This window comes from Mustelus asterias, unplaced genomic scaffold, assembly GCF_964213995.1.
Source record: "Mustelus asterias unplaced genomic scaffold, sMusAst1.hap1.1 HAP1_SCAFFOLD_42, whole genome shotgun sequence".
Taxonomy (NCBI): domain Eukaryota; kingdom Metazoa; phylum Chordata; class Chondrichthyes; order Carcharhiniformes; family Triakidae; genus Mustelus; species Mustelus asterias.
This window is the reverse complement of record NW_027590119.1, coordinates 276,590-290,173: the sequence shown is the minus strand read 5'-3', so window position 1 is coordinate 290,173 and position 13,584 is coordinate 276,590. Positions and strand designations below refer to the sequence as shown.

General features: G+C 47.0%; 2 protein-coding genes across 4 annotated transcripts in view; one reads left to right on the top strand and one right to left on the bottom strand.

Moving 5' to 3' along the window:
• Window positions 1–11,770, bottom strand: part of LOC144482753 (uncharacterized) — a 36,752-nt gene extending 24,982 nt beyond the window's left edge. The window contains exons 1-4 of one of the 3 annotated variants that reach the window (XM_078201592.1): window positions 11,585–11,770; window positions 10,833–10,944; window positions 10,497–10,651; window positions 3,992–5,407 (exon numbers count right to left, since the gene is read on the bottom strand). In XM_078201592.1, the coding sequence (XP_078057718.1) occupies window positions 4,534–5,298 (765 nt within the window). In that variant the 5' untranslated portion in view covers window positions 5,299–5,407; window positions 10,497–10,651; window positions 10,833–10,944; window positions 11,585–11,770 and the 3' untranslated portion in view covers window positions 3,992–4,533. Of the gene's footprint in view, window positions 1–3,991; window positions 5,408–10,496; window positions 10,652–10,832; window positions 10,945–11,584 lie in introns of those variants that run through there. The other 2 variants (XM_078201591.1, XR_013495953.1) reach the window with 2 other exon arrangements.
• The window catches only part of LOC144482705 (uncharacterized), a 34,737-nt gene continuing 32,047 nt past the window's right edge, over window positions 10,895–13,584 (top strand). Inside the window, exons 1-2 of the mRNA XM_078201547.1 lie at window positions 10,895–10,966; window positions 12,344–12,518. Coding sequence (XP_078057673.1) covers window positions 10,895–10,966; window positions 12,344–12,518 — 247 coding nt within the window. The remainder of the gene's footprint in view (window positions 10,967–12,343; window positions 12,519–13,584) is intronic.

The following is a 13,584-nucleotide window of genomic DNA, read 5'->3' as shown; positions in this document are numbered from 1 at the left end:
CCAGAGGAAACCCACACAGACAGAGGGAGAATGTGCAAACTCCATACAGACAATCACCCGAGGCTGGAATTGAACCGGGTCTCTGGCGCTTTGAGACAGAACTGCTAACCACTGTGTCACCCCCAACAGTCATTTGTCAGACCTGAATATAAATCCATAACATTCTCCCCTCCTGTTTTCGAGCATAAGATTACTTAAGATGGAATATACTTACATTGGAAGCAATTCAGACAAGGTTCACTCGCTGATTTTGGGCATGAAGGGGTCTGTTTTTTGAGGAAAGGTTAGGCAGGGTGCATCTATGCTCGTTGGATTTTAGATAAATGAGATGAGTGTTGGAGTGAAACTAAGACTGCGACCTTTGAAAGTGAATGCGTACGGGACTGGCTGTGCCCAGCACTTATCCTGTGGTTAACAAAGATCATTCTGTTGCTGACTAAATAACGAACTAACCTTTGAGCTACATCCTGTTATTGTATAAAAAATACGGAACAGACAAAAAAAACCAGACCGCGAGGTCCAGATGGTCAGCTTAGCTTAAGATAAAGGTGAACTGAAACAATAAGTTGTGGGTTTCTGTTAACGGTTGTTTTTGAAGGAATGTGATTGGAGGTCAATTATTGCGAGGGGAGCCCAATTGGCTAAGTACAGGTAACCACCCAAAGCTAATGACGAAGTAACCGCTAATGTCTGTATGATCAAAGTGTATAAAAGACGGCGAGCCGCCGCTCCAAATTGAGAAGGTGAAAGGCAGCATCCATGAACCTGGCCTGTCAGTCAATGACTCAAACATTGTCTGTCCTGGTAACCCAAATCCTGAAACCCCGCCCACTGGCCGCGCATGCGCTCTGCTCCCCGCTAAACAAAGATGGCGGCCGCGGCACCGCGCCTGATCCCGGATAAAATCCACGGAGCTGCAAAGCCGGGACCGGAAGGCTCTTATTCAGATCTTGCGGCCTACAGCAGATGTTTATGAAGCCTCTGTTCCCTCCCCACCCCGACTCCCGGCTTCATTCCTCCCGCCGTCCCACCGATTCTCACCCCTTGAAACAAGTGTCTCCCGGACTCGCGGGCTCCGAGCAAAGTGACACTGCGCATGCTCCAGATACAGCGCTGCGCCTGCGTACTGGGCTCCTGTGGAGTGAATAGGGCACTTTCACACCCGCAGCGAATGCTGGGCAATAAACGCCATTGAAACTTCATACAGTTAATTCAAAATAGCATTGTTAGCATTTAGAACATAGAACAGTACAGCACAGAACAGGCCCTTCGGCCCACGATGTTGTGCCGAGCTTTATCTGAAACCAAGATCAAGCTATCCCACTCCCTATCATCCTGGTGTGCTCCATGTGCCTATCCAATAACCGCTTAAATGTTCCTAAAGTGTCTGACTCCACTATTACTGCAGGCAGTCCATTCCACACCCCAACCACTCTCTGCGTAAAGAACCTACCTCTGATATCCTTCCTATATCTCCCATCATGAACCCTATAGTTATGCCCCCTTGTAATAGCTCCATCCACCCGAGGAAATAGTCTTTGAACGTTCACTCTATCTATCCCCTTCATCATTTTATAAACCTCTATTAAGTCTCCCCTCAGCCTCCTCCGCTCCAGAGAGAACAGCCCTAGCTCCCTCAACCTTTCCTCATAAGACCTACCCTCCAAACCAGGCAGCATCCTGGTAAATCTCCTCTGCACTCTTTCCAGCGCTTCCACATCCTTCTTATAGTGAGGTGACCAGAACTGCACACAATATTCCAAATGTGGTCTCACCAAGGTCCTGTACAGTTGCAGCATAAAGGTAAATGACTGAAATATTGAGAATTGATGATATGCTGTGCTCTAGTTCTCAAAGTTCTGCTGCAGGACCATGCAATGGTTTCAAAGCTTTTATACCGTTTCCCCCTCACTCCTCCCTTTATGGTGCTGATTCTGGCTGGGTTCAATCGCACAGTCACTGGTTCTTCTCTCTGTCACTGATACTGAATACTCACCCTTTTAGAGAATGATACAGCATAAATAGAAACCATTTGGCCCATTTTGTCTCTGCTGGCTCTCTGGAAGATCTATCCAACTAATTCCACAGCCCGGCTGGTCGAGTCAGAACAATGCATATCTGCTGTAGTAATCTGAGACCTCAATGGAAAAGGGTTTCCACAGTTAAGCATACCAGGTGGCTGGTAGAATTTAATTGAATGTTTCTGCAGATCCCATATACTGCAGTGACATTATCCTGAAGGGCCAAGGGAGTATTCCAGTGTGTTAACCAGAATACTCCAGGGCACAACCTCAGACTAAAGGGACGATCCTTTAAAACAGAGATTAGGAGGAATTTCTTCAGCCAGAGAGTGGTGAATCTGTTGGAACTCTTCGCCACAGAAGGCTGTGGAGGCCAGGTCATTGAGTGGCTTCCACAGAGATAGATAGGTTCTTGATTAATAAGGGGATCAGGGGTTATGGGGAAAAGGCAGGAGACTGGGGATGAGGAAAATATCAGCCATGATTGAATGGCAGAGCAGACTCGATGGGCCAAGTGGCCTAATTCTGCTCCTATGTCTTATGGTCAAGAGTGGATGAATGTTGGAATTACAAAAAGGCATTCATATTCTGAATCTTCATAGTTATCACTTATCTGGGATGTTTCAATATGAAAGAATCCCATGTACTTGTCAGGTGAGAGGTCGTGTCCAATAGACCTGTGAAAGACCTGTTAGATTACACTGGGGTTTATGTGATCAGGTCGTTAAATGAACAAGGTCTTTATCAGACTGGAGCTGTGTCTTTGATTCTCCACAACAGTTGTAGGTAGTGTCCTTACTAAATATCCACCACAAACAAAATAGTCCGGAGGTCTGAGGTTATTGTGATCACAGCCCTTCAAATTGGATGCATAAATTCTTTCCCACACGGAGCAGGTGAATGGCCTTTTCCTATGTGTGTACATTGAGGAGGCAGTGGCATAGTGATATTGTCACTAGCGCAGTAATCCAGAGACCCAGGGCAATGCTCTGACCATGAAACCATAGAAACCCTACAGTACAGAAAGAGGCCATTCGGCCCATCGAGTCTGCACCGACCACAATCCCACCCAGGCCCTATATCCCTACATATTTTACCCACTAATCCCTCTAATCTACACATCCCAGGACACTAAGGGGCAATTTTAGCACGGCCAATTGCTGATTGCTCACTAATGTCCTCTGGGGAAGGAAATCTGCTGTCCCTCTCCCCACCCTATACCCGTAATCCCATACATTTAGCATGGCCATTCCACCTAGCCTGCACATCTTTGGAGTGTGGAAGAAACCGGAGCACACGGAGGAAATCCACACAAACTCAGAAAGAATGTGCAAACTCCACAGAGACTGAAATTGAACTCAGGTGCCTGGATCTGTGAGGCAGCAGTGCGATCCACCATGCCACCTTGCTGCCCAAATAGGAGACCAAAAGTATATATCCTTGGGAGACACCAAGTTCAAAGACTTTGGAGAGGAAAGGGAGACTGGAGATGGGGCCATAATTTGCAAGCAAAGTGGGATCAAAGGGTTTTTTTCATAAAGGGTGATGTTTGTGTATTTAAAAGTGAGAGGAACAAAACCAGAAGAGAGGGAGAGAATCATTAACAATATCAGCCAATATGGGGAAGTTGGATGGTCAGTAATTTAATGAAAATAGAGTCAGGGCCAAGACAGGAAAGAAACTGTTGAAAGATGCAGGTTCAAGGCTCAGACAGGGAGAGGCTTTAGATACATTAGTTTGGCTCAGTGGGAGGGTGAAAGAGAGGGAAGCAGCAGGGACAGCTGAATGGGTTGGCTCAATCCTAGTAACAAAGAAGCTCCATGACTTCATCACACTTTTTGTTGGGGGTCAGGATGGAGGAGACAGGGGAGAGGGAGAGCCATTCGAAAGGAATGGACTTGAGTCAGAGATAATAAAAAGTTTCAACAGATTGTTTGTTTAACATAAAAGCAGATTGATTTGACTTTCATCCAGGACATTCGTATTTATTTGTGGGCTCAAATTTATTTACATCAGAGGCGAATGACCACAATCAACATGTTTGTGATTTGTGATAAACAGCAGAATCAAACTCCAGCAGTCACTTGTCAACTCGCTGATGGCTCAACAGGTTGTATTTCTGAGTGAATCCCTTTCCACATTTGGAGCAGGTGAACGGCCTCTCCCCAGTGTGAATTCGCTGGTGGACAGTGAGTTGGGATGGTCGCCTGAACCCAGTCCCGCAGTGAGTGCACTTGAACGGTCTCTCATCAGTGTGACCACGTTGATGAGACATCAGATCACTGCAGCTTTTATAGCATTTCCCGCAGTCTGGACATTTAAAAGGTCTCTCCTCACTGTGAACACGTTGATGGGACACTAGATTGCTGGAACTTTTACAGCACTTCCCGCAGTCTGGACATTTAAACGGTCTCTCATCGGTGTGAACTTGCTGATGTGCCATGAGGTGTGATGTCCGAGTGAATCCCTTCCCACAGTCAGTGCAAGTGAACGGCCGCTCCCCAGTGTGAATTCACTGGTGTTCAGTGAGTTGAGATGACCACCTGAACCCAGTCCCGCAGTGAGAGCACCTGAACGGTCTCTCATCAGTGTGAACACGTTGATGGAACATTAGTTCTCTGGAACCTCTATAACACTTCTCGCAGTCTGGGCATTTAAATGGTCTCTCCTCAGTGTGAACACGTTGATGGAACATCACTTCCTTTAAACTTTTATAGCACTTGCCACATTCTGGACATTTAAATGGTCTTTCCTCTGTGTGAACTCGCTGGTGTGTCTGCAGTGTAGATGACTGAGTGAATCCCTTCCCACACTCGGAGCAGGTGAATGGCCTCTCTCCCTTGTGAATCCGCTGGTGTCTCAGCAGGTTGAATGACTGAGTGAATCGCATCCCACATTCAGAGCAGGTGAATGGCCTCTCTCCAGTGTGAACCCGCTGGTGTGTCAGCAGGTTAGATGATTGAGTGAATCCCTTTCCACACTCGGAGCAGATAAATGGCCTCTCTCCAGTGTGAACTCGCTGGTGTGTCAGCAGGGTGGATGACTGAGTGAATCCTCTCCCACACTCAGAGCAGGTGAACAGCCTCTCCCCAGTGTTACTGTATTGGTGAATTTCCAGCTCAGACAGGTCTCTGAATCCTTCCCCACATTTCCACGGTTTCTCCTCAGTGTGACTGCACTTGTGTCTTGACAGGCCAGATGATTGTCTGAATCCTTGTCCACACACAGAACACGTGTACAGTTTTGCCCCATTGTGAATGGTGCTTTTTCCTTCCATGCTCAAGGTTCAGTGGTATTCAGGTAACGATAAGTTGGGCGACTCAGTCAGATCTGGATTTGATGTTTGGTTTGAGTTTCCTGACTGCAAATCATCCCCTTCTAAAACCCTGTGAAATTGATTTAAAACAGCGAAAAGGGAGTGAGAGAGATCCCACAAAAACACAAAGGCAGGTTGTGAAATTGAGCCGAATGAATCTGGTCATTTGTGGGGCCGGCACCAGGAAAAAGTTACCATGGAAACTGCTGGATTGTCATAAAACCTCAACTGGTTCACTAATGCCTTTCAGGGAAGGGAATCTGCCATCCAGTCTGGGACTACACAAGGCTCAGGCCTCAATGGATGGAGAGAGAGATGGGGGCAAAGGAGGGACTTTATGTATCTTACAACTCAACCAGTGGTTTGAACCTTAAAACCGTTAACCTGCCCACCGAGAAGGATCAGGGTAAGAGGTGTATGTGAACACCATCATCTCCAAATTCCCTCCAATTTTACACACCATCCTCCCTTGTCTGACATCCAGGACTGGATGAGCAGTAATTGCCTTTGTTAAATATTGGAAGATGAAGGCTGTCATCTTCAGCCCTGCAACAAATTCCACTTCCGAACCACTGACTCCATCTGTCCCCATTGCGACTGTCTGAGGCTGAACCGGAGTATTCACAACCTCAGTGACATGTTTCACTTCAAACTGAGCTTCTAAACATATCCTCATAGAATCTACAGCACGGAGACAGGCCCTTCGGCCCAAACTGGACAATGCCCACCAAAAATGCCCATGTGAGCTAACTCCATTTGGCCCATATCCCTCTGAACCTTTCCTATCCATGTATCTGTCCAAATGCCTTTTAAATGTTGACAATGTCCCTGTCTCAACCACTCCCTCCGGCAGCTCATTCCACATACGTACCACCCTCTGTGTAAAAAAGCTGCTCCTCAGGTTCCCATTAATTCTTTCCCCTCTTAACTTAAACTTATGCCCTCTAATTCTTAATTCCCCAACCCTGGGAAAAAGACTGAGTGCATTCAACCTATCCATGCCTCTCATGATCTTACACATCTCTATAAGATCACCCCTCAGTCTCCTACGCTCCAAAGAAAAAAGTCCTAACTCATCCAATCTCTCCCTATAACTTGAGTACTGGCAACATCCTTGTAAATCTCTTCTGCACTCTCTCCAGTTGAATAACATCTTTCCAAATCAAGGTGACCAAAACTGAACACAATATTCCAGGTGCAGCCTCACCAAAGTCCTGTACAACTGCAACATAACTTCCCAACTCCTATACTCAATGCCCTGACTGATAAAGGCCAGCATGTCAAAAGCCTTCTTCACTGCCCTATCTACACGTGACTCCACCTTAAGAGAACCGTGCACCTGGACTCCAAGGTCCCTCTGTTCCACGATACTCCCTGAGGTCCTACCATTCACTGTGAAAGTTCTACCTTGGTTTGACTTCCCATGATGCAACACCTCACACTGATCTGTATTTAACTCTATTTGCCACATCACCACCTACACTACCTATTTCCACCTCAGTGACATCGCCCCACTTTGTCCTGGCCTCAGCTCACCTGCTGCTGAAACCAGGTGGAGGAAGGAATTGCTAAGCAGATTATGGATATCTGTGGGGGCACAGGGTAGTTGTCATGGGGGACTTTAACTTTCCAAATATTGATTGGTACCTTTGTAGGTCGAACAGTTTGGATGGGGCAGTTTTTGTGCAGTGTGTGCAGGAGGGTTTCCTGACACAATATGTGGATAGGCCGACAAGAGGTGGGGCCACAGTAGATTTGGTACTGGGAAATGAACCGGGCCAAGTGTTAGATTTGGTTGTGGGAGAGCACTTTGGAGATAGTGACCACAATTCGATGTCTTTTGTTATTGCAATGGAGAAGGATAGGGCCGTACGGCAGGGCAAGGTTTATAATTGGGGGAAGAGGTAATTATGATGCGATTAGGCAAGAATTAGGGGGCATAAGATGGGAACAGAAACTGTCAGGGAAAGGCACTAATGAAAAGTGGAATTTTTTCAAGGAACAAATACTGTGTGTCCTTGATAGGTATGTCCCTGTCAGGCAGGGAGGAAATGGCCGAGTGAGGGAACCATGGTTCACAAAAGAGGTGGGAAGCTTATGAGGAAACAAGGTTCAGATGGCTCGATTGAGGGTTACAAGTTAGCAAGGAATGAGCTGAAAAAGGGGCTTAGGAGAGCTAGGAGGGGAGAGAAGTCCTTGGCGGGTCGGATCAAGGAAAACCCCAAGGCTTTTTACTCTTATGTGAGGAATAAACAAATGACCAGGGTGAGGTTAGGGCCGGTCAAGGACAGTAGTGGGAACTTGTGTATGGAGTCAGTAGAGATAGGAGAGGTGATGAATGAATACTTTTCTTCAGTGTTCACCAAGGAGAGGGGTCATGTTTTTGAGGAAGAGAAGGTGTTACAGGCGAATAGGCTGGAGGAAGTAGATGTTCAGCGGGAGGATGTACTAGCAGTTTTGAATAAACTGAAGGTCGATAAGTCTCCTGGGCCTGATGAAATATATCCTAGGATTCTTTGGGAGGCAAGGGATGAGATTGCAGAGCCTTTGGCTTTGATCTTTGGGTCCTCACTGTCCACGGGGATGGTGCCAGAGGACTGGAGAGTGGCGAGTGTTGTACCTCTCTTTAAGAAAGGGAATAGAAATGACCCTGGTAATGATAGGCCGGTTAGTCTTACTTCGGTGGTTGGTAAGTTGATGGAAAAGGTCCTTAGGGATGGGATTTACGACCATTTAGAAAGATGCGGATTAATCCGGGATAGTCAGCACGGATTCGTGAAGGGCAAGTCGTGCCTCACAAATTTGATTGAATTTTTTGAGGAGGTAACTAAGTGTGTTGACGAAGGTAGGGCAGTTGATGTCAGAAACATGGATTTTAGTAAGGCGTTTGATAAGGTCCCCCATGGTCAGCTTATGATGAAAGTAAGGAGGTTGGGATAGAGGGAAAGTTGGCTGATTGGATAGGTAACTGGCTGTCTGATCGAAGACAGAGGGTGGTGGTGAATGGAAAATTTTCGGATTGGAGGCAGGTTGCTAGCGGAGTGCCACAGGGATCAGTGCTTGGTCCTCTGCTATTTGTGATTTTTATTAATGACCGAGAGGAGGGGGCTGAAGGGTGGATCAGTAAATTTGCTGATGACACCAAGATTGGTGGAGTAGTGGATGAGGTGGAGGGCTGTTATAGACTGTAAAGAGACATAGATAGGATGCAAAGCTGGGCTGAAAAATGGCAGATGGAGTTTAACCCTGATAAATGTGAGGTTTTTCATTTTGGTAGGACAAATTTAAGTGTGGATTACATGGTCAAAGGTAGGGTTCTGAAGACTGTGGAGGAACAGAGAGATCTTGGGGTCCATATCCACAGATCTCTGAAGGTTGCCACTCAAATGGATAGAGCTGTGAAGAAGGCCAATAGTGTGTTAGCTTTTATTAACAGGGGGTTGGAGTTTAAGAGCCGTGGGGTTATGCTGCAACTGTACAGGACCTTGGTGAGACCACATTTGGAATATTGTGTGCAGTTCTGGTCACCTCACAATAAGAAGGATGTGGAAGCGCTGGAAAGAGTGCAAAGGAGATTTACCAGGATGCTGCCTGGTTTGGAGGGTACGTCTTATGAGGAAAGGTTGAGGGAGCTAGGGCTGTTCTCTCTGGACCGGAGGAGGTTGGGGGGAGACTTAATAGAGGTTTATAAAATGATGAAGGGGATAGATAGAGTGAACGTTCAAAGACTATTTCCTCGGGTGGATGGAGGTATGACAAGGGGGCACAACTATAGGGGTCATGGTGGGAGATATAGGAAGGATATCAGAGGTAGGTTCTTTACGCAGAGAGTGGTTGGGGTGTGGAATGGACTGCCTGCAGTGATAGTGGAGTCAGACACTTTAGGAACATTTAAGCGGTTATTGGATTGGCACATGGAGCACACCAGGATGATAGGGAGTGGGATAGCTTGATCTTGGTTTCAGATAAAGCTCAGCACAACATCGTGGGCCGAAGGGCCTGTTCTATGTTCGATGTATGACTTACTCAGTTAATGGTATGTGTTGGGGAGAGTTACAGAACAGAGAGATCTAAGGGTACATGTTCATAGCTCCTTGAAAGTGGAGTCACAGGTGGACAGAGTGGTGAAGAAGGCATTCGGCATGCTTGGTTTCATTGGTCAGAACATTGAATACAGGAGTTGGGACATCTTGTTGAAGTTGTACAAGACATTGGTAAGGCCACACTTGGAATACTATGTACAGTTCTGGTCACCCTATTATAGAAAGGATATTATTAAACTAGAAAGAGTGCAGAAGAGATTTACTAGGATGCTACCGGACTTGATGGTTTGAGTTAGAAGGAGAGGCTGGATAGACTGGGACTTTTTTCTCTTGGGCTGAGGAGGCTGAGGGTGATGTTATAGAGGCCTATAAAATAATGAGGGGCATAGATCAGCTAGATAGTCAATATCTTTTCCCAAAGGTCGGGGAGTCTAAAACTAGGGGGCATAGGTTTAAGGTGAGACGGGAAGATAGAAAAATGTCCAAAGGGGCAATTGTTTCACACAGAGGGTGGTGAGTGTCTGGAACAAGCTGCCAGAGGTAGTAGTAGAGGGGGTACAGTTTTGTATTTTAAAAAGCATTTAGACAGTTACATGGGTAAAATGGGTAGAGAGGGATATGGGCGAAATGCGGACAATTGGGACTAGCTCAGGGGTTTTAAAAAAAGGATGGCATGGACAAGTTGGGCCGAAGGGTCTGTTTCCATGCTGTAAACCTCTATGCCTGTTTGCCCTGGATCAAACTGACACCCAGGAACTCCCAAATGCTGCAGCTTGAATGTGTACTAATAAACTATTTCTTTTATCCAATGATAATTTATTTTTGTTTTTAAGTATTTTATTAACTTTACCACCTGTTGCTATACTATTGTGATCCTTAGGAACAGAATAAATCTTAGTTACTTCGCAGATACTCACCAAAAATCTGGCTTCTTCTCCTGTAGAAGAGTAAGATCACTTCCTAAAGGCTGAGAAAGTTAGAAAGCAAAAGGGCACCTCTTTCCCTTCCTTCCCTAACTCCCTTAATTACCCAACTCCCAGAACTCTATTCTAAGCTGCACTCAAGTGATGCCGCTTCAGAGCTGTTTCTGAGCTGTAGATTCAATACAATACTCACTTGCAGACATGGACATCAAGGCCTGTATAGGTCTCCAGGCCATCATGCACACCATCATGATAGGGAGGATGGAGATGTTGTTGCCAGCCATGTACATGATGTTGGGACATCTTGGGCAGCTGTTTCAATGGGCCCAAGGCGATGTCCCAGCAGGACTGAAAACAGAAAGCGAGCAGGGTATCAGTAAAGGGGGCCGGTTACGGGAGGCCATATGCTGATCTTATACCCAGGCCTGGAAGTTAGGATGATGATTAACCCTTTATCGCACAGGGTGCTGTGGTTCACCAAGGTACTTCACCACCGTGAACAAACCAGACACATTCAAATCTAACTTACTTTCTCGACCAGGATCCGGTCTGTTTCTTGGACGCAGATGTCCGGTAGCTGTTTGTCCGAATATGCGACTGGGCACATGGAGTCTCTCTGGCCACACTGTTGATCACGGCTCCTATGAGAAACAGAAAACACAAGTTGGTCACTCTTTCAAGACCTTCTTTAAAAAGGGAGTCTCTCTTTTGCGGACCCCAACGTGGTGGCAATAGTGCCAGCACAAACTAAAGCTTGGGCAAACCTCAGACACACACTGCCATTGCGTGTACCAAACTGCCAGGGGAATGGAGGGATGTAGAAGTAGATTTAGTGTGAATTGATAATCAGGGTGCCAATCCGCTTGCCCTCCATTTCGGGACAAAGCGACAAATCACCAGATGTACCAAATTGTATCTTGAAAACAAACATTGCGGGACATTGAGAGAGATCCAGTTCAGCACCCGGCCCTGGAAACGAGCAATCGTTCCTCCAACCACCACCGCAGTTGGCACCTGTTCAGGTGGAGGGGCTGAAACCAAGATGGCATCTCAGGGTCATGACCTGGGGAAAAGATGCCAAGTGGGGTCTGAGTGGTTTCTGGAGGATTTGAGGGGCTGCTTTGTGCTGAGGAGCTCGGTGAGGGGTAAAAGAGACGTGAAAAACCCGGGGTTGGGAAGTTTTGAGTTGGTGTCACATCCCCAGGTCGCCTTCGCGGGAGAGGCGGGCTGACCCGGCTTGCCTCCTACTCGAGCCCCCGGCTCCCCGCGCGGCCTCCGCACCTGCTGCTGCTGTCGCTCAGGTTGCGCTCGAGGGTCCACTTGAGCCAGCGCGCGCTGTTGGCGAGCCCCGCCCCTGCCGCCATGGCAACGCCTGCCACCGTTAACCGTTCCCCCTTTCAAATCTGATTCCGATCTGGAGAAGAACCCGCGCGCTTCCGTCAACAAACCACACCCGCTGCAATGCGCATGTGCGATCCCAACCTCCTCAGCGTTCTGCGTACACCGCCCATTGCCCCGCCCCCCACATCGGCGCCATCTTTGTTAAGGGCACATTGGTTCTTCATCTTCCGTCCAAACGTAGGACGTCTGCCCCACACAAAGATGGACATCACTTAATATCAGAGATATTTGAAATATTGCTTTTATCGCTTCAACCGTAACGCCGCATAAAACGTCAATAAAACCGAAAGGACCTTGTCTCCTCATTCAGCAACCAAAATCATAAGAATCCATTGTTAATAGGTTTCTCCACAGATGCCGCCAGGTCTGCTGAGTTTATCCAGTATTTTCAGTTTAAATTTCCCAATTCCAACATCCGCAGTATTTTACTTTTATTTCCTTCCAATTCTACCTCCAGTGCAACTGGATATCATGAGTAAAGCTACCACCAGGCTGATCCTTCGGGTGGAACAGTGGTTAGCATTGCTGCCTTACATTACAGTGCTTGGGACTTGGGTTCGATTCTTGCTTTGGGTGACTGTGTGAAGTCCACCCACTGTGGTTGACAGGGCTCTTGACTGTGTCCAACTCATCTTCCAGGCCACTGCTCGGACTCCCTCCCAGAAAGAGGACAGGGCTCCCCTTGTCCTCACTTTTTACCAGACCAGCCTCCATGTTCAAAGTATCATCCTCCGCCATTGCTGCCAACTCCAGCATGAAGCCATTCCTCAACACATCTTCACCTCACCCCTCACACCCATCAGCATTCCACAAGGTAGGTTCTCTCTGGGACACCCTGGTCCACACCTCCATCCCACCCAACATCCCATCCCATGCCCACAGCATCTTCCCATGCAATGGTAGAAGGTGCAACACCTGCCCCTTTACCTCCTCCCTGCTCACCATCCCAGGTCCTAAACACCCCTTTCAGGTGAAGCAGCGATTCACATGCATCTCCTTCAGTCTAGTCTATTGCATTCGCTCCTCCCCATGAAGTCTACTCTCCTACATTGGAGAGACCAAACACAAACTGGGTGATCGCTTTGCTGAACCCTTCAGTCCGTCTGCAAGCAGGACCCAGAACTTCCAGTTCTTGCCGCTTCAACACAGCACCCTGCTCTCCTGTCCACATGTCCGTCCTTGGCCTTTTGCAATGTTTGAGTGAACCCCAACGCAAACTGGAGGAACAGTACCTCATCTTCCAATTGGACACTTTACAGCCTTCTGGAATAAACATTGAGTTCAACAACTTCAGAGCATGAACTCTCCCCGCCACCTTTATCCCCTTTCCATTTATTTTATTTCATACTGTTTCTTCTTTTCATCTCATTTACCCATTTTTATCATACTTCTTTCTCATTTCCATTTTTCCATTTCTTCATTCCTGCTCTCCTTCTTGCCTCTCCCCCACCCCCCACCACCGCCCCCCCCCCCCGCCCCCCCCCCCCCCACTCCTCCACTCCTCTTTCAGGGCAACTGCCTTAACCACCTTTACCTCTGCTCTGCTATTCTGATCGCTTAATGGACATTTTTAGCATCTCTCTCAGCCATCTTTATCCTTATTTGCATTCCCTTTGTCCAATTACAGCACCCCCCTTCCACCCTCATAATTTAAATCTTTTCTGCTTTTCTTTGCTCTTAGCTCTGATGAAGGGTCATCCAGACTTGAATCGTTGGCTGGTTACTCAATATTTGTTTCGTTATTCGATGTTAAATATTAATACATGTATTTAATACATACGTCTTCATTCTGAATTGAATATCTCGGGAATATGCAACATTGAATTGCAAACATGACTGAGAATAAAATAAATTGAGTCACAGGGTAATACACATCCCAT